The sequence below is a fragment of the Lactuca virosa genome, chromosome 4 (assembly GCF_052849685.1).
Source record: "Lactuca virosa cultivar CGN04683 chromosome 4, Lactuca_virosa_CGN04683_v6, whole genome shotgun sequence".
NCBI classification, from domain to species: domain Eukaryota; kingdom Viridiplantae; phylum Streptophyta; class Magnoliopsida; order Asterales; family Asteraceae; genus Lactuca; species Lactuca virosa.
In genome coordinates, this window is record NC_136429.1 from 399,474,377 (window position 1) to 399,499,873 (window position 25,497).

At 33.0% G+C, this 25,497-nt stretch overlaps 2 protein-coding genes and 4 non-coding genes across 6 annotated transcripts; 5 read left to right on the forward strand and 1 right to left on the reverse strand.

The window, feature by feature from the left end:
• The first annotated feature begins 2,816 nt into the window (after positions 1 to 2,816).
• MEF20 (mitochondrial editing factor 20) lies at positions 2,817 to 4,293 on the forward strand. The gene has a single exon (XM_079045946.1). It carries the CDS (start codon positions 2,854 to 2,856, stop codon positions 4,255 to 4,257), a length of 1,404 nt encoding a protein of 467 aa, XP_078902072.1. The 5' UTR covers positions 2,817 to 2,853; the 3' UTR covers positions 4,258 to 4,293.
• Positions 4,294 to 5,844: 1,551 nt separating this feature from the next.
• Positions 5,845 to 7,157, reverse strand: LOC145169048 (uncharacterized). The gene is made up of 3 exons (XM_079087636.1): positions 7,020 to 7,157; positions 6,216 to 6,329; positions 5,845 to 6,114 (listed from the first exon to the last, which is right to left on the reverse strand). The coding sequence occupies exons 1-3, from the start codon at positions 7,035 to 7,037 to the stop codon at positions 5,980 to 5,982; spliced, it is 267 nt and encodes an 88-aa protein (XP_078943762.1). The 5' UTR covers positions 7,038 to 7,157; the 3' UTR covers positions 5,845 to 5,979.
• A 3,535-nt stretch (positions 7,158 to 10,692) lies between these two features.
• Positions 10,693 to 10,766, forward strand: TRNAI-AAU (transfer RNA isoleucine (anticodon AAU)). Its single transcript has one exon. It is a non-coding gene; the product is annotated as a tRNA-Ile (tRNA).
• A 415-nt stretch (positions 10,767 to 11,181) lies between these two features.
• On the forward strand, positions 11,182 to 11,255 carry TRNAI-AAU (transfer RNA isoleucine (anticodon AAU)). The gene has a single exon. It is a non-coding gene; the product is annotated as a tRNA-Ile (tRNA).
• A 9,958-nt stretch (positions 11,256 to 21,213) lies between these two features.
• TRNAI-AAU (transfer RNA isoleucine (anticodon AAU)) lies at positions 21,214 to 21,287 on the forward strand. Its single transcript has one exon. It is a non-coding gene; the product is annotated as a tRNA-Ile (tRNA).
• Positions 21,288 to 21,403: 116 nt separating this feature from the next.
• TRNAI-AAU (transfer RNA isoleucine (anticodon AAU)) lies at positions 21,404 to 21,477 on the forward strand. Its single transcript has one exon. It is a non-coding gene; the product is annotated as a tRNA-Ile (tRNA).
• Positions 21,478 to 25,497: the final 4,020 nt, after the last annotated feature.

A 25,497-nucleotide genomic window follows, 5' to 3' on the forward strand; every position in this document is an offset into this window, starting at 1 on the left:
AATTCACATTTTATTTTTAAGTTATATTTTTAACAGACTTAGATTGTTAAACACTGTATAAAAATCATAACTCTTTCATACGACCTCCGCTCACGACTGTCTTTACATCGACGGATTTATATTCACGTGATATTCGATTCTCGTTTAGATTGTTTTGCCTAACAATCGACCGATTTTAATTTCGGTTTCTGTGTCGCACACCGCTACGCTGAAACTTAAAAAAATCATAACTTCCTCATATGAAGTCAGATTTAGGCGTTCTTTATATGCACGTTCTCACTATTTTGATAGCTATGATTTTTATTTAGATTACTTAGGATAATAAGTAACCTAACTCCAATTCACTTTTCATGACGTGCATAGACGTGTTGGTTTGATCGCGAAACTTCGATGAAACATAACTTCTTCATATAAAGTCGGATTTAAGTGCTCCTTATATTCACAAGATAGTCATTACGACTACTACATCTTTATCTAAGATTATCTATTATATCTTAAATTTTTAGCTCGAATTAGTGGGTGTTATAGATAGTGTGGTTTAGCTCTATGAATTTGTTATTACATATTTATGTTTATATCTGCAATATGGCTATGACTAGGCAGAGAGGGAGTGGTTCAAGCACTGATTTTGTTTCTGGTTCAGGCGTGAGTGCCCATGGAGGATTGGGTCCGAGTGATACAGACATGTGTAATATAGTGATCGATGGTGTTTTGAGAGCAGTTCTGGACTTTATCCTTGAGATGTTAGGCATGATCAAGACTAAGGTGATAACCATGTTTGATAAGTGATACACCATTGATGTTGGTGTTGGTCAGTCGAGGCCAAGACCGTGACATACCGAGACTTTACAACTACCCAACCTCCCATGTTTGAGGGAGGAAAGGATCTGATTACCAATATGCATTGGATTGCTGAGGTAGAGAGTGCCTTCGATACTTGTTTCTTCCTGGAGGAGGCGAAGGTCAGGTTCACGGTGAACCTTATGCACTATACAACGGAGGAATAGCGAGGTTTGGTTACGTAACCCCTATCTGCGGTTGAGCGTGAGGCTATAACTTAGGAGCAGTTCATTGTTATGTTCAGGGAAGAGTATGTTACTTTGGTGGATATATAGTGTCTGACTTAGGAGTATTTGACCGTCACATAGATGACTGAGATGGCGACAAAGATCACCAACAAGTTCATGGAGAAGGCATTGTTTTTCCCCAAGTATGTAGCTACTGAGAAGACAAAGATGTCTCGGTACTTAGGCATGTTGAGCATGGATATCAGAGAGTTCGAGGTAGTGACTAAGTGTCAGGCGCTAACGGAGATGGTGGCTGAGGTCAGAGCGATAGAGTCGGAGCTTGAGACCCACCAAAGACAGAAGAAATAGGTTCAGGTACAAACACAACCGACAGTGAAGAGGTCCAAGGTTGCTAATTCACGATCAGGACGTTAGAAGGATGGATAACGGTTGGAATGTTTGGTGGAAGTCTTTCTTATCCAGGTTTACACCCAAACCATTTTTCCATCGATGATGATGTGGCTACTATACTTAGACCCGACCCTAAGCATATGCGGGGTGTGCGACCACACAAGGAACGTGCTTTTAAGGGGGCCGATGTTTTTACCTTATATTGTATATACCGTATATGTAATAGTTTTTTTAGAATAATAAAAATAATAAGCTGGTGATCGAGATCGCTAGAGCTCTTAGCATGCTAGCCTTCTGTAGCAAGTTTGAAACTTGCCGCTTAGTAGATTCTTTGTTATTACTTTTCTTTCTCATGCGTAAAATTGAATCACATTAAATTAAAACTTTATAGCTCATTAATTTCTTTTCTATAAAAACCATATTTGCTTTTTTTTTCTAAATATTTATAATTCATAATTCTCTATTTTTTATAGTCATCTATTTTTTTTTCTCAAATCCACATTGTTATTTGGTATTGTTACTTGTGAATTCAATATTTTGATTTAGTTAATTATGATAGAATTAATGAATTTTGATTATAAGTAAAAAAAATATATTTATGACCCATTTTGTAGTATTTGTACAGAACCCCTAAAATCAACGGACCGATTAATGATCATACTAATTATTGGATTGACATAAAAATGATATTGCTGGTGCTACATAGATTAATATAATATCATACTGATGGTCCAAGTTGCTATACCATCCGATGAGTTGATCTCTATTTGTATCATGGCCATAATTTTGGTTGCATTTGGTTGGAGTTTAGAGATGTTTTGCTTAGATTAAATGATCTTGGTGATGTTTATTTTTATTAGGTAATGGATTTGGTAGTCTTCTTCGAGTTTGATCCTCTTACTTCATTTTGAATATGTTTGTTGAGATTTTTTTATTTCTATTCGGTTCTCTGGATCTTTGTAATTGGTCCAACTCCTCCATGACTATTTTTTTTTTGAACATAATCATTTTTTTTAAAAGTTAATTTTTCATAAAATTTACAAACCTATTTGTGACATAACTCCTCACATCCCAAATGTTAAGTGTTCAAATAGTTTGGGGACATTTCATAATTTATTTTAGTTTGGTGTCTAAATACATTGTTTTTTACCATTGGCTAAATGGACACCTCATTTTACCATTTAGACACCCTATATAATTTTTAAGGTATTTTTATTGGTTAAAATTAAATTGTTTTTTGAAAAAGATGATTAAAAATAATTACCTATTTGTTGACTTTTGATAAAGATGTCTATAGGGTTTTAATAGTATCCAATTTCAAATTTTCAACTTCTAAAATAAAGTCAAAGCGAAAGATTACGGTCAAACTGTGAGTCACTCGATATTGATCCCCTAAACATAAACAAACTCCACATTCAACAAAGACTGAAATTTTATGCTACTGATGCACACCCTTCAGAGACTGAGATGCCTTTCTCTATTACAAAACTACAAATCATCATTTTCCACAAACCATATCATACAAATTCACTCGCAAATCATCTCCAATGGCCTAACTCAATCACCCTCCATTGTTGCCCAACTTGTCGAACGTTACTGTGCATCATCAGCCCCACATGCCAACAATTACGCTCGTCTCATTGTTTCCCAATTTTACAGTCACGATCATAAATCCAATCCATATCTCTTAAATGTTTTGATTCGATGCGCTCCTCCAACCGACTCCATTCTTCTTTTTGCCCATTGGGTATCTAAAGCGACTCTAAATTTCGACGATTTCACTTACATTTTTGTTCTCGGAGCTTGCGCTCGACGTGTTAAAACACTATGGGAAGGGCTCCAGATACACTGCCGAGTAATAAAACATGGGGTTCTCTCAAACGTCATGTTGCAAACTACTTTGATTCATTTTTACGTGAACCACAACGTATTTGCGTTTGCAGAGAAGGTGTTCGACGAAATGCGTGTGAGAACTTCCGCCACATGGAATTCACTAATAGCAGGTTATTGTTCTCAGATACAACACGCCCGAGATGGATTACTGTTGTTTATCAACATGTTAAGAGGTGATTATGGAGTAAAACCTAACGACACCACCATTGTTTGTGTTCTTTCAGCTGTTTCACGACTAGGTTCTTTAGAAACAGGCGTTTCCATTCATGGATACATCATAAAAACAACACCCAACATTGAAAACGATGTTTACATAGGAACATCTCTTGTTGACATGTACGCAAAGTGTGGGTGTTTGGATACAGCTTTAACCTTATTCCACAAAATGTGTTATAAGAATGTTCTCACTTATACAGCCATGGTGTCTGGTTTAGCTATTCATGGGAAAGGAAAACAAGCATTGAAGCTTTTCACTAACATGACAGAATCGGGTATTTTACCTAATTCAGTCACCTTCACAAGCTTATTATTCGCTTGTGCACAATCAGGGCTTTTGAATGAAGGTCTTTCTTTATTTCAAATTATGAAAGAAAAGTTTCATATTTTGCCTCTTCCACATCATTATGGTTGTATAGTTGATCTTCTTGGGAGAATTGGGCATTTAGGTGAAGCGTATGAGTTTATTATGAGTGAAAAGGTTGAAGATGATGTGGTTTTGTGGAGGAGTTTGATGCATTCTTGTAGAGTACATAATGATATTGTGATGGGTGAGAAAGTGGCTATGATTGTTATGAATCTTGAAAATTATGAAAAAAGTGAAGATTTTGTTGCTTTGTCGAATATTTGTGCTTCTGTGGGAAGGTGGGAAGATGTGGAAGTAGTGAGAGAGATGATGAATGAAAAAGGGATGGATACTAATCTTGCTATTAGTACTGTTTTTGCTTAGAAACCCAATAAAGTCGGTGCAAGAATCACTTTTATACTGTTTTTTGCATGCATTGGACTGAGACAAATGTAAGTTCAACAAAATTTGCAAAGAAAATTCCCAACCAGAATGCCAAATTTTATAAAAACCATTGTAGTTTGTTAATTTTTCGGTTTAATCAACAAAGGAATATTTATTTTGATTTAGACTTTCAATTTAAAAAAAAAAACAATTATATGAAACGTAATTTTATAATAACAATATTATAGTTTGGAATTTGTTTTCTTTAACCACCCGAGTTTTTTATGATTTAACCTTCCTTTAAAGAAACAATTTTGACCAAAAAATATCGTTCCCATTATGTGATTACCTTCTTCTCTCAATGACATGAATATCCTTTTCATCTTCATCACTGAAAAAGACCCATCATGGATTATTACCTTTTTGCCCTTGGTTAGATGCAAGGTTTAATTTAGCACAACAAACAAGTAGGGAGGCCAAAGAAGAAAATGAGGACTAAAGATTAGGGGTGTTGATCGGGTAATATTTTCGGGTTTCGGGTAATTCGGGGTTTTCATGTTAAAAAAATTACCCGTTACCCGACCCAAGTTAAGTTCGGGTTTGGGTAATTCAAGTATTACCCGAAATATATAATTTTTTTTTTAATGACACCTGAAAATAAATTTAATGATAAAATATGTCGTGCTCTATTAGTCTTGTTTATATAAACAAACGAGGCATAAACGAAGTTACTCAAACGTTGAACATTGAGATTTTTTAGTCAATAATACTTTAGATATTAAGTAATATTTTAACAGTTTAATCTAATCTAATAAGATGTTAACAAAACAAATAATTAAAGATCTTAGTTTAAAAGTTTAAAATGTTTAAATAATTGTAGCCATAAGTTTTTCCATGTTCTGAAGTTTCGTTAAGATAATGAGTTTTGTTAGTTGCAATAAAAACTATAATCTAGAAAACAATTAAGTTTTAATGAACATGGTGACATATAAACAAATGCTTTTAATATTGTTGATGCCATACTTCCATAATAAAAGAGATTCATGTTTTACAATAATGATAGTTAGTTTAAGCGTGATCAAATACTTGCTACAGAGTACACATTTTACGAAAGAAAAAAAAAGGAATTTTTAAAATAATTTGGGTATACCCGAAACCCAACAAACGTACCCTATACTCGACCTGAAAAAAAAATCGAGTTACCCGAATACCCGAAAAAATTAACCCGATACCCGATTTACCCGCTACCCGAAAAAATCGAGCGGGTAATTCGGGTAACGGGTATTTTCGACAGGGCTACTAAAGATGAACAAGGAGATCAAGGGAGCAACAAAGTGAAGAAATAGCCAAGAAAGTGGTTGGCTTACATTTCAGTGGTTAAGAGCAATGTACTATGGAATGATTTATGTTTATATTTCGATTCACACATGGTAATGTATTTAAAGATGCTTTATGTTTATGGTTATACTTGATACAATGCAATGTACTTTTGATAGGTTTATGTTTAAGAAAAAGATTCATATGGTTATGTAATTTGAAATGGTTTATGCTAATATTGTCAATTTTATCTGACATAAGGTACAACACTTAAAGGTACAACATGTTGATGTCAATCAATCTTGAATTCAAATTTACCCATCAATTCAAATAACAAACTCTCAAAACCACTACACAAATAGTCTTAAACATTAAAAAAATAAATCTACAAATAGAAATCAAGATCTATAAAGCACGAAAGCTGTCAGCTTTATCAAGTCTTGCAGTCCCTGAGCTCGATGTTTCCCCCATTGCATCTGATGAGGCAACGGCTACTTGGGATGTATCCCTCTTTAGGGAAGTCGGCATCCCCGATATCTCCTAAACAATATTCCATTCATCAATATCTACAGGTACAGATACTGATACAGATACAGATACAGATAGACAAGGTTTCTAGGGAGTATTTTAGTTTTTCTTACCTTCATTAAATGCAATCTCATGTCACAAGGCCGAGCTTGAAACCCAATACAAGCCATTACAAAATTTGAATATTGAAACGTGACATCAGCAGCACTTTGCTTCTTCTGCTCAATCTGCAGTCAATATTCATGTTTACAACAAGGAAGAGAAACATCACAAGTTATAATGTGTTTGAAGTGTATTGGACTGGGATTTCAATTAGACAAAAATTTGTACTATTTTCTTCACATCTAGTTTTTCATCTAAATTATCGTTTCTTTACTACCAAGATTTATCCATATAAGGTTATTGATCTTTAGTTTTACAACAAGAAATTTGGAATCTGTATTATAATCATGTTTATACAAATCTTAATTCATGATCAAAATGGGATATCAAAACTAGATACAAAACACTAATGCAAAATCAGTCGCATATATCATATTTACGCCCTCATCTTGATTCATCGAACCATGATTTAGATTTGATATTCATTAACTAAGCTGAGATTATGAGGATTAAGGGACACAATTATTAGTGAGAAAGATTAAATTTCGATTGTTCTTTATGATTCAACTGAAAACTAACCATAATTTATAATCACCGTTCAATGAAATGACTCATGGAAGAAGAACCCTAACGAACCATGAATAAGTGCCGAAACAGAACGGCTAAATGATTCGGAAATATGAATGTCATGATACATACAGACCAACAAGATAGAGTAAAATGGAAATCTAGGGTTTTACAGATAAGAGGGAAAGCAGAAAACCTTTTGCTGATGAATTATGGAGAAGGATGCAAAATCTAGGGTTTTTTCGTACCTCATAATCGTCATTCATCGTGAAAAAAGAAAGCTTCGTAAATCTCCGCCTTATCAAATCGATCAATTTTTGCTGTCTCTAATCTATCAAATTCTCTGAAATTCACTTCTAAAGATCGTCGGGGTCCTTCGATACAATAGCTATACCAAAAACATGAATAACAATAGGTCATGACCCAAAAGGGTTATGGTGGTAAGAAAAAAAAATCTTTTAGTTTTTATATTTTTAAAGGTTATATTCATTAAAAGATTGATTTTTTTTTTTTTAGATTTATATGTTTTTTCTTTTGAAAAAAAACTCAAAGTTTACTTATTACTTGTTACTGGGTTACAATCTGCAGAATCCACATGTCACAATGTAAAAAAAAAATATTGTGTAACAAAGATTTATTTGTAAAATAAGATTTTTTGTTACAGGGAAGTGAATAGTTTCTTTTCGGCGAATAGATTATTTGATCGATTAGCTTTTTTTAGTAGACGATGAATAATTTGCTTTTGTTGATTACTTTTTTTTTAAACATTTCGTATTCCAAAGAACATCAAAACAGGATATATATATATATATATATATATATATATATATATATATATATATATATATATATATATTTAACAAAAACCGGAAATGTAACTAATCATTTAACATATTCGTTTAATTATTATATTCATCATTAAATATTTATTTGTCAATTTTAACTTCGATCACAGTTGTATTCTATAACTGTTTAGTTAAAAAAAAAAAAAAGTGGAACTAGTTAAAAAAAATCAAAGTTCAATGCTAGAATTGGTTAATTTTTATTAAAAAAAATAAATAAATAATAAACTGAAAGTGCAATGTTATATATGTTTGGTTTCAAATAAACTCAAAGTGCAATGCTATAAATGGTTAGCTAAAAAAACTCAAAGTACAGTGCTTTGATATTTTATTGACCACCAAATGATACAACCACTGCAACATTTAGCAACTTTCATAGCAGTAGCAAACCAACCAGCTCCAATCAGTGGTATAAGTGTGTTATAGCCCTAAATCATGCAGCAATCGGTAAAGTACTATACTATACCACTCGTATAAAAAATTTCATTGTACACATAATATTAATTTAATAAAAGATTAAGAATGGTCCCAGTGGTATGTCAAAACTCGCATGTTTGGGCCAAAAACGTTTGGACTAGCACCAGTGGTCCAAAAGTTTCATTTTCTTGCGAGTTTGGTCCAATTTGGTTTAAACTTTTTTGTAAAGACAATTTTGACCTTATTATTTAATTTTCCAATTTTGTTTTATTACCATAAATTAAAAAACAATTGATAATAAAACAAAAATAAAATACCCTCTCTCTCTCTCTATCTCTTCGTCTGCACAAGAAAAGAAACCCATCTAAAAAATAAGATCTTTCACTTCTTTAATTCAATAATTTGATTACAAAATTAACAAAAATAAATGCATAACAGGTTCCAATAGGGGGACAAGGTGATGTAAGTTTCAGAACCCGGTGGTTTTAACCTTTCCATGGACCTTCAAGAAATTGAGATTTGAAATGATGGTGATGAATTACTACTTGAAAATCAGACCTTTATCATATACACAGACTGATGAACCTAGAGATCGACACCACCAGACCATCTGAAAACCCTAAGTCTCGGACCCATCTCACGTTTCGATTCAACAACCCATTTCACGTTTCGATTTAACAACCCATCTCACGTTTCCTGAGTTTAAGAACAAGAACATCACATTCACGAACCCATAAATCATTTTTTCGGATATGATGAATTGCCCTTCATCACTACCTGAATCGACATCAAGAAATATTTCAAACAAACCCAGCAACAACAATCGAGATAGAAGAGGAAGTGGAAGGAAAGAAAAATAACAAACGCAACAACAACAAATCTTAACCCTAGATCATGATCTCGGTCGTTTTCTCTGACACATTTACTCAAAATAGCCACCGAACGAACAAAGTTGGGGATTTTTGGCCGTCTTAGAGAGAGAAAGATTAGGAGAGAGATGAACAGTCGATGAAACCCAGAAGGAGAGTTATGGCTCTAGAAAATCACCACCTGTAGCATAACCACCACCACCCGAAGTTGGTAGGAGGGAGTTGAAGAGACATAGTTGGAGACGAAAAGAGACAAAAACGTAGATCGGAGATCGGAGCTACAACCCTTCACAAACGTAGATTGAACAGATATGGCGCCGTCAACAAACCCTTCGTCAGAGAACGCGGACGGGGCGTCTGTAGTGGTGGACAACGTTATCGTCTTTTTCGGATGAACATATCTGGATTCCAACTCGATCATTTAGGAAAGCTCCGACAGAGATTGCAAATTGGAGGGTAATGAGTGCTTGGTGGCAACTGAGAAAACGAAGAAAGAAGGTCAAGAAAGAGAAGTGTCTCCAATGAATGTGTGATTTTCCGGACAATAAAGATTGAGCACAGCTGAGAGAAAATAGAAGTATGGGAAGAAGATGAATAGTTCGAGTCAGAGAGGGAGAAAGGGTATTTTATTTTTTAATTGTTTTTAATTGCTGGTAATAAAACAAAAATGAAAAATTAAATAATAAGGGCAAAATAGTCTTTACAAAAAAATTCAAATCAAATTGGACCAAACTTGCAAGAAAATGACACTTTTGGACCACTGATGCTAGTCCAACCCTTTTTGGCCCAAACATACGAGTTTTGACATACTAAATGGACAATTCTTGCAATTTTGTCTTATAAAAAACCAAACAATTTAGTGAAATAAAATAAAAAGTTACAACATTTGAAATATTACTTAACTAGACTTAATACTTGACTTAAAATTTCTCTCTCATCAACATTCCAATGTCATTTGTCATCTTCTTGCTCAGCATGCCATCGTGGTGATGGTGTTCGACAAGAATGTCGAGGGTTTGCCACCCCTTTGTCCAGCCACTTCGTGGGGTCTTACGCAAATGTATTTTGAACATCCGAGTTATACGATACACTTAATATTAAATATCCATTTATATTTTTTGTTTCTATGATTTATTTTTAGTAACTTTTAAACATTATCAATGAATATGGTGGAAGATATGGTGGATAAGATCCTATTGACAAATGTTCAAATCCTGATACTACTTAGCCATTGTGGTCATGGAGGTTTACCTGCAGTGACTCCAGGGCATGAGACATAGTCTCATGTTCGCAGCGGATGATTAGTCGGTGCGCGAAAGCTAGCTCGTAAACTCTCGTTAGGAAAGTTTCATTTCCAAAAAAAATAAAACATTATCAATGAATATGCGTTTTTATAAAATATTTTATTTTTATTGTTATTAATATAAACTTTTGTAAACTTTCTTATGCTATTGGTTTAAATTCTTATAAAAGATATAATTACAAATGATAAAAAAGAAATTGTTATATATAAAGTTATCTGAATAAATAAATAATAAGGTAAATATGTTATTATGTTTTGGTACCTTATTAACTCATTTTTTTTTATTAAACATTGTTTTGATTTCGTATAAATATGCGATTCCAAACACCCAGTAAAACCCCTACAAAATAAAACGTAGGGTACTCTCCGTAATTTACTAATTTCGATTTCATCTACCGAAATAAACCCTGAATGTTGCTAATTTCAATTTCAACTCTGTGCAAAGAGTTTAGTTTTTCATATATCTGATTTTAAGAAAAATAAATGTCGTGGCCCATTAGCTCAGTTGGTTAGAGCGTCGTGCTAATAACGCGAAGGTCGCAGGTTCGAAACCTGCATGGGCCAAGCTTTTTAATGTTATTTTTGTTCAACTTCATTTGCGTTATAAACCCTGAATTGTTGTTACATTTTGAATCTCAGCCCTCTACAAAAACAACATTTACAGTTCTATTACACTAATAAATACCCTGAACTCCGTAAGTGTGAGAATATATCAAACTATCCCCATGTCCGCAATTATGTATATTAAAAAATAAAATTTTGGAAAATTCTACCAAGAAGATAGAAGGAATAAACCAAAAAATATACCGAAAGAGCCACAACCTCTAACAGCCTAACATTTTTTTTTCCTTTAATGCTCTCGGAGAAAGACATGAAATGTTCTTCAAAATGAGCAACAACTTGTAAAAAGCGATCCTTATTGACCTTAATCACCTTAATCACGATTAATTAATCATCTCATTTTTAACGACATCATCGAGGCCTATTAGCTCAGCTGGTTAGAGCGTCGTGCTAATAACGCGAAGGTCGCAGGTTCGAGACCTGCATGGGCCAAAATATAATCTTTTACTTTTTAATCTTCATTTACGTAATATAATCTGAAGTGTTGCTTATTTTCAATTCAACCCTGTGCAAAAAGTCGTTTTTTTCAGCAGTTTTAAAATTATAGATGTCATGGCCCAATAGCTGAGTTGGTTAGAAAAAGTTTTACTGTGTTACTTAAAGTTAGAACTTTTTTAATATGTATCTATTTTCATTTTGGAATTTATTGATAACATTCAATTTCAATTTCCTAATTTTTTAAGAGTTGAGAACATTGAGGTTGTCTTGATCATGATCTGGCTATTTGATAACAGAACATTGATAATTGTTTTTTTAGTTTGAAACCTTTGTAACGTTTAATTTCATAATCCAATTTCAGAATCAAGAATGTCTTTATATAATTTTTTTTGAAAAGAAAGAAGATAAAGAGAAACATAAGTATATGAAGGTTGATATAAACTCACTACCTGTTGATCCGACTGGATATCCAAGTATGTAATTTATCATGTGAATCAAAAAGATGAAATTAGAAGAGTATACTTGCAAAGTTGGGTTAATCGGATTTATGAGTGCATGAGTATTTTAGGAAAACCCTTTTCATTTTAAGTATTTAAGTTAGATTAGGAAGTTGCCTGCTTGCTTAACAAGTATGATGTATTGATTTAGGTTACCGTTTTCATTAGTATAAATAAGGACATGTATTCATTAGTTTAGATAGAAATCTACAGCAATAAAATCATTTGTCACAGTTTTTCTTGTTCCTCATTTGTTTCGTCTACATAGTTTCTTTTGGGCATCAATGTATAACTAGTTTAATACCTTACACTTGGTATCAGAGCCTAAGGCTCGTGAAGACGTAGGGCAGTCGGTTTCAAAAAAAAAGTGTAGTCCTTCGTTGCGGGGCAGACGCAGCGGGAACCGGGTTCAGTTTAAGGAGGTGTGGATTGTTTTTGAGCGAGAGTTGAAGCATCTCAACAGCAGCCCCGGTTTTTCTTGATCGGGCTTGTTCTAAGGTAGAGAGAGACTAACCAGAGGGGCGGAATAAACGGACGGGAAGACGTCAAAGCGGGTGGCTTTGATTCGGTTCGTTTTGCGGGTGACGGAAGACGGTAAAGGTGGTCGTGACCTTGTCTTGTTGTTGGTTAAAGAAGAAGGTTCCATGACGTATCAAGTTTCAATTTTGACTCCAACGAATTATTGGGTGTTTTCAATCAAAGTCAAGTTGATTATTGATGCATACGATATATGGGAGACGGTTGAATCGAAGGCGTTCGGTGGAAGAAAATCTCGAAATATGATTGATCGACATAGGTATGGTTGTCAATACATGAAGGGAATGGACAAACAACACGGTGTGAACATTATGGCGGTGGAAGTTCAAATCGGATGGCTTTGGATGTGGGGGGGAGAAGTCGTGAATCCGAGAAAAGTCTAGATGGTAATGAACGTATCCAACGGGATGCCATGACACATGTTACATGTGTTGTGAACAATCAAAAGGGTATGGAGGACTTTGGACGTGATCGAGATGGAGGTCGGGTGTCTAGGAAAAGTCGGGATGGTTCAGGAAGCCGGTGATTCAACACTGTTGTGAACGAGAGGTATGACCAATCCGATTAAGGGGTGATTGTTGGGTTAATCGGATTTATGAGTGCATGAGTATTTTGGGAAAACTTTTTTTATTTTAAGTATTTGATTCAGATAAGGAAATTGTCTGCTTGCTTAACAAGTATTACGTATTCGTTTACTAAACATGCATATACGGGCTGGCCTTGGTGCCTTAGACCAGTCATACTAGAGGAAAACTCACCTCGCAAAGCTGACTGCTGAAATCTCGAGTGAGGAATCTCTGATGGTTGCTCTAACGACTCCCCGGCTATCAATTTCACAATAACACTTAATCAAAATCCAATAATCATTCTTAGGGTAAAATGACCATTTTACCCCTAGTCAAAGTCAACATCCTGGTCAAAGTCAAAGTCAAGGTCAACTCCCAGTCGACTCAACTCGTCGAGTTACCTCCTAACTCGACGAGTTCCTATACTACTCAGACTCATAATCAATCGAGTCAACTCGTCGAGTCCCTTCACAGACTCGTCGAGTTCTATCTGGCATAGAATCGGGACAACCCGACTCAACTCTTCGAGTCCTTTTTTGGACTCGTCAAGTTCCCCTGTCTGTTTGGGCTATCTTAATGGATTAAGCCCCTACACTTCAGATTCAAGCTTCATACTTCACAATAACCCTGAAAATGTCATTTTAAGGGTAAAGTTTCTGACTTTACCCATTAATACCACTTCTTAAAGGGTTTAGCTCAAACCCTAATTCCTTGGGACCTAGAACTTGGTTCTTAAGCCATCCATACACCAAACTAGAGCTTACCACCTCAGATCTAAACCCCTAACACTATTTGGACACGTAAAGTTCCCACATTTCCCCACATGCATGGCCTTTTGAGGCTAAAAAGGCCAATACGATACACTATGGCTTGCATGGGGGCTCCAATGGCATAAAGTTTGCACCTTTATGTCATAACAACCCCTCTAGATCCTAGATCTGCAAGAATACCCACTTGGGTCGATCATTCCCCAAAAGCTATCATTCTTGGACCAAAAACCCACATAAAGAGGACATAAGGCGATCTAATGAACTAATAGCCAAGATAGAAACTTGATTACCAGAAAATGTAGCAAATGGAGTGTAGTTTCTGGATCTACTATTCCCCTCTTGAGCCCTCTGTTTTCTTCTTCCTCCATAAGCTTCATGATGGTTGTCGAGGCCAACAAAAATAATAACCCTACATATTACACACCAAAATAGTGTATAGTGGTAAAGGGGTCGAATCCACGGAGATTGGTTCAATTTATAACTCTGTGAAAAATCTCTTTGTAAAAATACTTGTAAAATGACAATAAATTAAAAATGGGGGGGGGGGGGTGGTCTTTTGAAATACTTGAAATAAATTAGAACTAAACTAAGATTTAAATAAACAATTCCAACAAAAATAAGAGTTTGATGTAAAATCAATAAGAGAATGATGGTTGACTTAAGGTTCCTCACTTTGACTTTTGATGAACATATCATTAGAATCCAATGGTGCAATACTTGATTTAAATCCTTAACTTGGCTATAGTATGTCACACCCCCGAAACCAGACGGCGGAAACGTCCGGGGGCTCGCGTGACTTAAATTGAATACCATCACAATGAATATACATGAATCATAACATAAACATCACCATGCATCAATATATTACAACTGATATTGTTTACATCCAGTACATTGTTTTAAATATTACACATTCATAACATAAATTGTTTGAGAGTTTTCAAAAACATAACATCCTAAAATTACTTGATATTACCCTTCCGCATACCTGTTACCTGAGAATACAAGTTATTTTGGAAAACGTCAACATATGAAATGTTGGTGAGTTCATAAGCAATGTTGTGATAAAAATGATTTGTGTAGTTTGTAAAACCCAAAAAATCCGATATTTTCTGAAAAGACCATAGTTTATCAAAGTGTGAAAATCCATAAGTTGATGCATGAATGATTTCATAACGTGTATAAAAAGGGAGTTTTGTATTACAATTATTTAGATTACGAGCGAGTGTTGTTGAATTCCCCGAAAAACCCGATGTTTTCCGATGACGAAAGATATACTTGATTACTAATTTCTATACCGCCACAACGAATGATTTTTGATTACTCTTCCTTGATTACTCGGGTGGTGTCGGATATTATCAATTCTAGTGAGTCGTTATAACTATGCCTGATAATGACTGGTTATAACTACCAACTACAAACGACCCTTAGAGGTGACGTCCGTTATTACTCACTTAATCCAAACCACCTTGATTACTATTGATTAACGACCCGAGTCTGTTACTTTGATTACTCACAAGCCTTAGCAAACGAGAGAAGAGGAGTATGAAGTCCTACCACTTTCGTGAGTTACTTTAGGCTGTCGGGGATGCGAAGGACACGTTGGCCCATCTCGCATTTGATTACTTTGACCTTACTAGCAATACTAATGGACCACTAGGGCCCAATAGCACATAAAAGCCATTGAAGGTCCCTTTATATGGAATTGGGTCATAGGAGGCCCAATAACATATAATCATTTTTCCTTGGGCCCCAAAGATCATGTTAATGGATTTGCAAGGTCCAACAAGCATGATTTGAAACTTTCAAGCCCAAGTGTCGAATTTTTACTTGTCCTAGGTATCGCATAACTACTGGAGGGTTCGATTGAACGATTGTTGTTTTTGTATCGACTCGAGACCGGTGGATATGTTTACAACGATATTTGGATTTATGCGTGTATTCATCTTACAATTTTTCGTAAGTCGTAATTAGTATTTTTGGCTCGATACTCTTTAAATAAATTAATTTACTTAGAAATAGTGGTTTGACCTTTTCGACCCCTTTCTTTTATAAAAATAACAATTTTAATCCTTTATATAAAAGAAAAGACATTTTAAGCCCTTAAAACATTTTCTTGACACTTTTGCATCATAGACTTGTTTAAACGATATTTTTGACTCAAGACTTATACTTTGGCAGTTTCAGCCCTTCCAGAATAGTATTTTTCGGTTAAAGCCCAACTTTTTGCAATTTTTACAATTTTTGCCCAAAATCCAAAAACTTTACATTTTTTATCCTTTTTGAAAATGAAAAGCATTTTTAACCCTTGAAATAGTTTTGTTACACTTTTTATCCCCTGTTTTGAAGAAATTACCACTTCAGCCCCTTTAAATGTCATATTTTCGCACTTTTGGGTTTATTGGGCCGAAAAGCCCAAAATTTAGCCCATTAAGCTAATATTTACATTTTAAGTCCTTTGGAGGTTATAATGTTCATAAAAACAATTATTGTAACTGTTTTGACTCTTTTGACCTTTAAGAAACCGTGATTTGGCAATTTTTAACCCAACTTTTGTATTTTTGACAATTTAAGCCCAAAAAATGAGTTTTGTGGTGAAATATATTTATCACAATCTTATAAGTTATTATTCTTAACTTGTTTAGTGTAAAATAACTTAGATTATGTTTGATTTCCTTATTATATCATAGATCTCGAGATATCTTCCCTTGTGATTACATGTTCATCACAAAAACACATAAAATCACACATACATGCATAAAATCATACATAACATACACATACACATACACATAGATCTACACATTTTCTTGTATTCTCCCCCGTAAAACTTATGAAAACCGAAAAGAGAGGGGTATGAAGCTCACCTTGAGTTGTGGGTTCGGTTTTTGAAGAAGAATGGAAGCAAGTGATGTGATTTTCGGCTTTAGCAAGCTTTCTTGGAAGATCTCGAACTTAAAGAGTTTTCTAGGAGTATGATCACCAAAAACTTGTTTAGAAGGAAGGATCTTACAAGAGAGAAGAGTTGTATATCTTAGACATGTAAAAACTTACCAAAGAATGATGATTATCTTGTGAAAACCTCTTGAAAAGTTAGAGAAGATTGTACCAAACATTTTACAATAATCAAGAGGTGAAAAGAAGATGTTCTTGAGGTGTTCTTGGCCTTCAAAAGTGCTCCAAACTCCAGAGAGAAAGTGTCAAAATCGGACATCCAAGATAAGGCTGAAGAGGCACACCAACCTTCCCAATATAGAGCTCTAGACAAAATCCCGAATTTTCCCTTGTCAGGATTCCACGCGGGCCGCGGGGAATCTTACGCAGGCCGTGTGACTATGACGGAGTTTTTGGGCTTCTTCAAGTTTTGGGCCCCCCACACTTATTCCATTGGCCCAGTTCGAGTCCGATCAGCTTCTAGCCCATTTTTCTTCAAGTTCTCTTCAATTTGAGCCCAATTTGACTTTTCCAAATCCTCCAAAGCTCTTGTAATCGCCCGATCATCAGCCTCCGCACACTCGAAAATTCTCTCGCGCCTTGAAAATTTAAAGTTCAAATCTTCCAAGCCTTCAAGCACTAAATCCTCATTGCCCTTCAAGTCCAATCGCTTTCCAAAAGATCCCGCTCCGCTAGTCTCCTTAAAATATGCATTTATACTCACGAAATTAGAAAGTACCCGAAAGCGGTCATAAAATAACAAAAAGGAAAATATGCATGGAAATTAATTAAAATGCGAATGAAATATGCTAAAATAAACTATAAAAAGAAGTAAATAAAATGGAGCTATCACTTCAAAAGCACACAAAGATCACTCAAAATGGCTCGCACTCTCAAAGAAATCTCTAAGGTTTCGTGGATTAGGGTTTACGACAAAGAGGCTGGAAATGAGGCTAAGGGGTGGGGGTTAAGGAGCTTAAATAGGGTGCAAAACCCCGAAATTAGGGTTTCATTCTGGCCGATCTACTCTCCGAGATGAGGGCTCTTGACTCGTCGAGTAGGTAGCTTAAACCCCGCGCATATTCTACCCTCTACTCGACGAGTTAGGGTCACCAACTCGTCGAGTTACCCTTCTAAAATGAATAAATAAATGAGTTAAATGCATACCAAGAACCAAGCGTTACAGTTGAAGTTTTTTTTTTTTTTTTTTTTTTTTAATTTTTTTTAAAGAGAGAAAACAAAGTTGAAGCTGAGGATATGGAAGATGCATATTATAATGGAATGAGTCATCAAAGAGGTTCATAAGTTAGTTATGTATACAACTACCAACTACCAAGTTGATTTATTTATTTATTATGTTTTGTCGATGGTTATTAATATATAAACTATTTATTTATTTAAAGGTTAACAACTTGCATCGCTATGGAATTGATGTATTTAAGGCGGTGATTGATATACAATTTGAAGCGTTAACCATCGTTTTAATGAAATCAACACAAATTTACTTATTTGTATTGCTTGTTTGTGCCCGAGTGAGTCTTTCAAAGACTTTAATTTAGATAAAATAATGGAAATAGCTACATTTTATTAGGAAGAATTTCCAACAAAATATGATTTTCGAGTTGTTGAAGTGAAGCTTAGAAATTACATTAAAGATGTGAAAGAAAACGAACAATTTAATCATTTGAAGACCATTAAATTAATCATTTGAAGACCATTGAAGACCTTGCCAAAATTACAGTGGAGGAAAATAAGTATTATATTTCATAAGGTTTATCTTCTTTGAAACTTTCGTTGATCTTACCTATTGCAACAACAAATATGGAACACACATTTTTAGCAATAAAGTTGATAATACTAATATACGCAACAAAATTGATGATCAGTTTTTGAGTGATATTTTAGTATGTATATTTGAAAAAATTGTTCTAGAAAGTATCAATACGATACAATTATGAATACATTTCAAGATATAAGACATCGTATTGTCCAATTGCAAAAACTTTATTATAAGTATCGAAGTTATTTTTAAATATTTGAAGGCATACGAACCGACATGCCACTATTTTTTACACTTTCATTTTTTTTCAATTTCACTTACCCCCGGACATCCGTTTACCCGAGTCCTTATTAGTTATCCGAGTGTGCACCCCGTACCTCATTACTCGGAATATAACCATATATAAGAAACTCAACTTGTCTCAAATAAAATCCCGACTACACTAGATGTATTGATGACACTAAAATCACTAACAATTTGGAGTTTAGGACCGTCCAATACAAATGTTGCTAACCAATCTTAACTCTCGATAAGTTATATCAGCTTGATTCTAAGTTTCTAACTTGATACTCAGTGTATCATTAGGGTTTAAGGTTTAAGGTTTAGGTTTTAGGATCTAGTCTCTTAAATTAACCTAAGTCGGACACCCATAATTAAGAAGATGATATATCCAGGGGCCAGGGCCGGCCCAAGGGATGGGCGAGCTGGACCATGGCCCAGGGCAGCAGTGGGCTGAGGGGCATCAGATTTTCTAGGTCTTTTGTAGGTTCATATTTATTTGGGAAATTTTATATGCAGTAGGGAAAATAAATCCATAGTGATCTATGGGGGCCGATGTATAGGTAAATGCAAAGTCTCTTCAATGTATAAGCATGCGATATTATTGAATCTATTGGTAAACACAACGTCGCAGACTTCCAACCCACCTAGATCGAGGAGCCTCCTTTATTATCGGGTTTTGATTTAAAATCCGAGTTCTCTTATTTTTTATTCAAGTTCTGAATTCTTCTTCTTTTTTATTTTTGATTTCACTTATGAATTCAGTATTATAGATAAGTTTTGGTAGTATTGCTCAACTGTAGACACAATATTTGTCGATCATTGTTTTGCCGGTAGTAAGCAGCAAGCCGGCATAGGTTAAGCAAATTCTCACAATATCTTGATTCTTTACCGAGCTAAATATTATGATTTCTGATATACGTTTTCTCACTTTCTGAAATTATAAATACTTTTTCTATTTTTTTAATGAACTTGTGAAGGTTTTAAGTTTAGTTAGGAGATTTGAAGGCAACAATTAATTCAATTTGGTATAGAAAAAACTAACTTTTTCTACAATCCGTTAACCATGATCACATCCATTGATCATATTTAGTTATTTCCTATAATGTAGCATGTATAAACTAAACATTTGGAAGCAAAATAGTTTATGGACATTGTTTGTCTAATGGTTGTATCGCTTTGGTTTTAAGTTATAAAAAATATTACAAAAGATTTTAATTATCTGTTGTAGTAGATGTCATTCACCAACATAATACTTTGATAAAAAAATATCAATCAAATAAAAGTTTTAATTATCTGTTTATAAAAAAAGGATATAAGATATTATGGAAAAAGCAAATTTCTAAATGCAGGTCTTGTACTCATATTTTATTATGATATGTAAGTTTTGAAATTTAGGCCATATTCCTTGACCATTGTTCAAGTATTTAAAGATATTTTTCTTTATTTTTTTATTGATCTAATAGCACAGAGGAATAAGAGTTTTTATATGTAATATTGATTAAATTGGTCAGGTAACTAAAAGTCATATTGTTTGTAAATTGAATCATGATTTGAGTTTAATTTCATTCTTTTGATAGACTACAATTGTGCATTTCATGTTTTGTGATACAGTTTTACCAGTTTCATTCGTATACTAATTTTTGTTTTATTTGTTTTCCCATTCCAGGTCAATTTGATTCACAATGTCAAGCATTTTCAATTAACAACTTGAAACGAAAACTTATTTGAAGTTTTATCCCTCTTTAACGAGTATTATCTTATAAGATATAACTGATGTTTTTGCTTTAAAATAACACATCGATACAACAATTTACGTGATTGCAAGTTCTAGTTTTATAGATTAAGAATTTTAAAATAATAATGGGTGTTGCAATTTTGGGGCACTATTAAGCTTTTTCGCCCGGGGCATGAAAATCTTATGGACCGGCCCTAGCATATATCATAATATCAATATACGTCTTAAAGGTTTCTTGAAAAATAGCAACAACTTGCAAAGAGAACAAGAACTCGATCTACGCTTAAAGAAATGTTCCAAGTGTGTCCAAATACAATTGGAAATTAATCTGTGCATTCATCCTAAATTCCTAATGTTGGATCTCATCAACGCAATAACCAAAAGACATGGCATGCATGCATTCATCTTAGATATATATGCCTCATTTGAATTCGGTAATATGATTTTTCTTTTGCTAGCTTTTTATTAAATTGGTAGATAATTAAGCAAGAGTTTTAACAATGTAAATATGCTGAAATTATTACCCATGACAAGTGATATCTGAAGATTGAATCATGACAATGGTTGAGTTTTGGTTATGGATGTAGGTTTTCTTCAACTCATGTAACAGAAAATTCCAATTACAATCGAGTAGAATACCTCATATGAGGATTAACAAGCCATAAGTTGACTATAGACACTGCATGGAACTAACACCCAATTATGAAAAAAAAAAAAAAAAAAAAAAAAAAAAGAGGCCTTTAAAATCGTGTAGATCAATATAGCGTTTTGAGCATCTGAGCAATAGTAATGAGATAACTAATAGACTTACAGATAATTTAGGGTTCCTTATCGTTCACCAACGTCAAAGAGGCCTATTAGCTCAGCTGGTTAGAGCGTCGTGCTAATAACGCGAAGGTCGCAGGTTCGAGACCTGCATGGGCCAATTTGTTATCTTTTTGTTTTTAAACCTTCATTTACGGAATATGCCCTGAAGTTTTGCTTATTTTCAATTTCAACCCGTCGATGATATTAATGCTGTTTTAAGTTTACAAACAGCTTGGCCCATTAGCTCAGTTGGTTAGAGCGTCGTGCTAATAACGCGAAGGTCGCAGGTTCGAAACCTGCATGGGCCAAACTATAAATAATTTATTTTTGTTGAACAATTTCATTTACGTTATAAACCCTAAAATCGCCTAAGATCGTCCTGAGCGAAAACAACATTTTTGCTCACATTCCACAACTGTATTAGATCATCTTCAAGGTTTTTTGGAATGTCAAATATGAATAGTCAATTCAAAAATTGTTTTTCTAATCAATCGGTTAGTTTTACATTAATAATACCAACTATTTTTATATTATTAAATTATTATTTTTTAAGTTTGATGTTTTACACAATTAGTCGTTTTTATTTAATAACATGCTATTTTATTATTATTTTGCATACTTAATTTTTGACTCGTTTTAATCTTCTATATTAACTAATAAATCTGTAATGGTCATATAATATTTTTATCATTTCTTATTTTTATAATTATATACATAAAGTTGTTTGATGAGATAAAAAAGAAATATCAACTTCAATTTATTAGTATTTATTGTAATTTTTTGTATAATACATTAATTTGTTTAATTTATTATCAAGTCTTTTTTATTTGATAAATATTACATATTTTTTAAAGATAAAGAATTAGATGTGGGGGATTCATAATATATTTTACAAAGATGAGTGTAAATTAGTTAATTAAAAAACATTTTAAAAGTAGTTATTGACTGAAGAAGTTTAAGTTAATATCATTTTGTTAGATAATGGAAAGATTGAAATAAAAAAACAAAAAAAAAAAAACTATAGATTGAGAGTTGAAGGCTGGTTTAGAATAAGTTCATTTGTTAGCCGTCCAGATCTTATACAAATAAAAGCCTTTTAAGTTTGAGAAGTTTTCCAACAACCCTACAAAATTCATTTCTTTTTATTAATATCAATCAATTCAATCTCCCTTAAAAAAATGTTTTCTGCGACGTGTCACCTCCTCATTCAATATGACACATGTCATTTTTATACTTTTTTCAATTAAATTTAATTCCACTTAGCAAATTATGGATTTTTTGGTTTTTTTTTTCAAATTAAAAAATGTCAAATATTTACTGCATTATACAAATAAAGGAAACTGCAATATCTCCTCCCGATTTTTGTCAATGAATACATTAAATCCAAATATATATCTTCCTAAATTACATACACAATTCTCGGAAATCACCACTCATATTGACTCTTATTTGCAGAAACTTATCAAATCAATTCATTCACAGCTATTCTTCATATCCTTTCCAAATTCAAGTTTGAAAAATATATACAGCTACAATCTCATTCATATGTCGCGTTTTATTGAGAGATTGAAGATTTACAGCATCACCACGTTCATCATCAAAGTCCATTATCGACAATATCTACTACATCAGGTTAGCATATGTAATGATCGATACAATTAGTTTACATCATCACCAAAATGATTTGATTATTTTTTATTTGAACATTTCATGTTTTCCTCTTCTCCTTTCCATGATATGGTCGAATTGTATACAAATTTATATACTAATTATTTACACATGTTTTACTGTATATAAGTTGTTCGATTAAATGCCTCAAAGAAGTTTTTTTTCCCTGTCACTTGTGATCTTCGTACCAACTCAAAGTTGCCGTTTGGAGTAAAAACAATTGTTTTTGGAGGAGATTTTAGACAAATTCTACCTATTATTCCTAATGGAAGCAGGCAAGAGATTGTCAAAGCTTCTTTATGTTCCTCTTACATTTGGTCAAACTGCAAAGTGTTAACATTGACAAAAAAACATGAGGTTAAGTGTTCTCACATCCAATATTCAAGAAACGACAACTTTTGCAAAATGGATTTTGGATATAGGAGAAGGAAAGGTTGGTGGTTTAAATGATGGAGAGACAATCATACATACTTATAAAGCTAGCATTTTTTCTTGAATCTCATGCATTTGAAACCTCCTTTTTTAACTTCCATTCACCACATTCATTTGAAACTCCCATGACTTTTCAATTTCTTTACAATAATATTATAAATAAGTTAAAAAATGTTCTATAAACAAGAAATGGTGTTTTATTACAATGTCTTCATCCCACATCGATGGCGAGAGTAAACAAGAGAATGTTTCCTCTTCTATAAATAGGAAAGGTTGTGAAATGTTTCAAAAGGACCAAACCATGAGAACTTCCTCATGCCTACCTTTGTAGGATTTTGAAGGTATTATTTGGTGAGATTGTCTATATTGGCAAGTGTCCAGTTAACTTTTAGAATTCCAAAAATGGTTTTGAACCGAATTTTTTCAAGTTTAAACCGTGTTTCAGTTAGAAAAAAATTTATGTAGTTGGGTATATTGAGTTGAACCGGAGCTGGATCAATTTAGACCGATAAAGGAATCATTTTCCTTTCACAACAAACATTTGAAACTCCAATGATTTTTCAAATTATTTCTAATAATATTATAAATAAGTTACATAATTTTATATAAATATAAAAAAGCATCTACCTAAACCTAAAATTATAACTGTTTGAAAAATCATTTTGATTTAAAAGCACGAAATATATACAAACCGGGTTTCACTAGAAAAAAAAATATGTAGTTTGGTATATTTAGTTGAATCGGTCCGAGTTTGATCTATTTGGACCATAAAAGAAGCATTTTCCTTTCACTACATACATTTGAAACTCTCATGATTTTTCAAATTGTTTCCAATGATATTTTTAAAAAGTTACATAATGTTATATAAATATAAAAAAACATCTACCTAAACATAAAATTATAATTGTTTGAAAATTCGATTTGATCAAAAGCACGAAATATATACGCAGATTATATTTTATAAATGAATTCTTTTTATAATGAACTTTTGAATCTTAAAAATACATATAAACAAACTTTCTATATTAAGTACCTAACTGAATTTATGATTTTAGAATTGAATAAAAAATTATTCAATAAAAACTTACTTTTTTGGATAGCAACTTACGAGATTATAGAAAAATGGAACTATTGAACAATAAAGAAAGGGTAAACAAGAGAAATGGTGTTTTACTAAATAAGTTGAATAATGTTTTATAAATAAGAAAGCGTGTTTTATTACAATGTCTTCATCCCACATCGATGGTGAGAGTAAACAAGAGAACATTTCCTCTTCTATAAATAGAAAAGGTTGTGAAATGTTTCAAATGGACCAAACCATGAGAACTTCCTTATGCCTACCTTTTTAGGATGTTGAGGGTATTCTTTGGTGAGATTGTCTTTATTGGCAACTGTCCATTTAAGTTTTAGAATCCCGAAAATGGTTTTGAACAAGATTTTTTTAGGTTCAAACAGAGTTTCAGTTGAAAAACCGTTATGTAGTTTGGTATATGGAGTTGAATCGGTCTGAGTTTGATCAATTTGGACCGATAAAGGAAGCATTTTCCTTTCAGCACATACATTTGAAACTCCCATGATTTTTTCAAATTGTTTCTAATAATATTATAAATAAGTTACGTAAACATAAAATTTTAAATGTTTGAAAAATAAATTTGATTCAAAAACACAAAATATATACAACCCGGGTTTCAATAGAAAACACGTTATGTAGTTTGGTATATTAAGTTGAATCGGTCCGAGTTTGATCAATTTGGACCGATAAATGAAGCATTTTCCTTTCACCACATACAATTGAAACTCCCATGATTATTCATATTGTTTATAATAATATTATAAGTTACATAATGTTATATAAATATAAAAAAATCTACCTAAACATAAAATTATAATTGTTTGAAAAATCACTTTGATTCAAAACAAGAAATATATACTCGATTATATTTTATAAATGAATTCATTTTATAATGACATTTTGAATCATGAAAATACATATAAACAAACTTTATATATTAAGTACCTAACTGAATTTATGATTTTAGAATTTAACAAAAAGTTATTCAATAAAAACTTCATTTTTTATAGCAACTTACGAGATTACTGAAAAATGGAACTATTGAACAATAAATTTTCTGGATAATGTTTTATTTTTATTATTTAATATTTTATTTAACAAAATGAAATTATTGGCAAATAAAGAAATGAGTTTAATTAAAATGTCTTCATCCCAC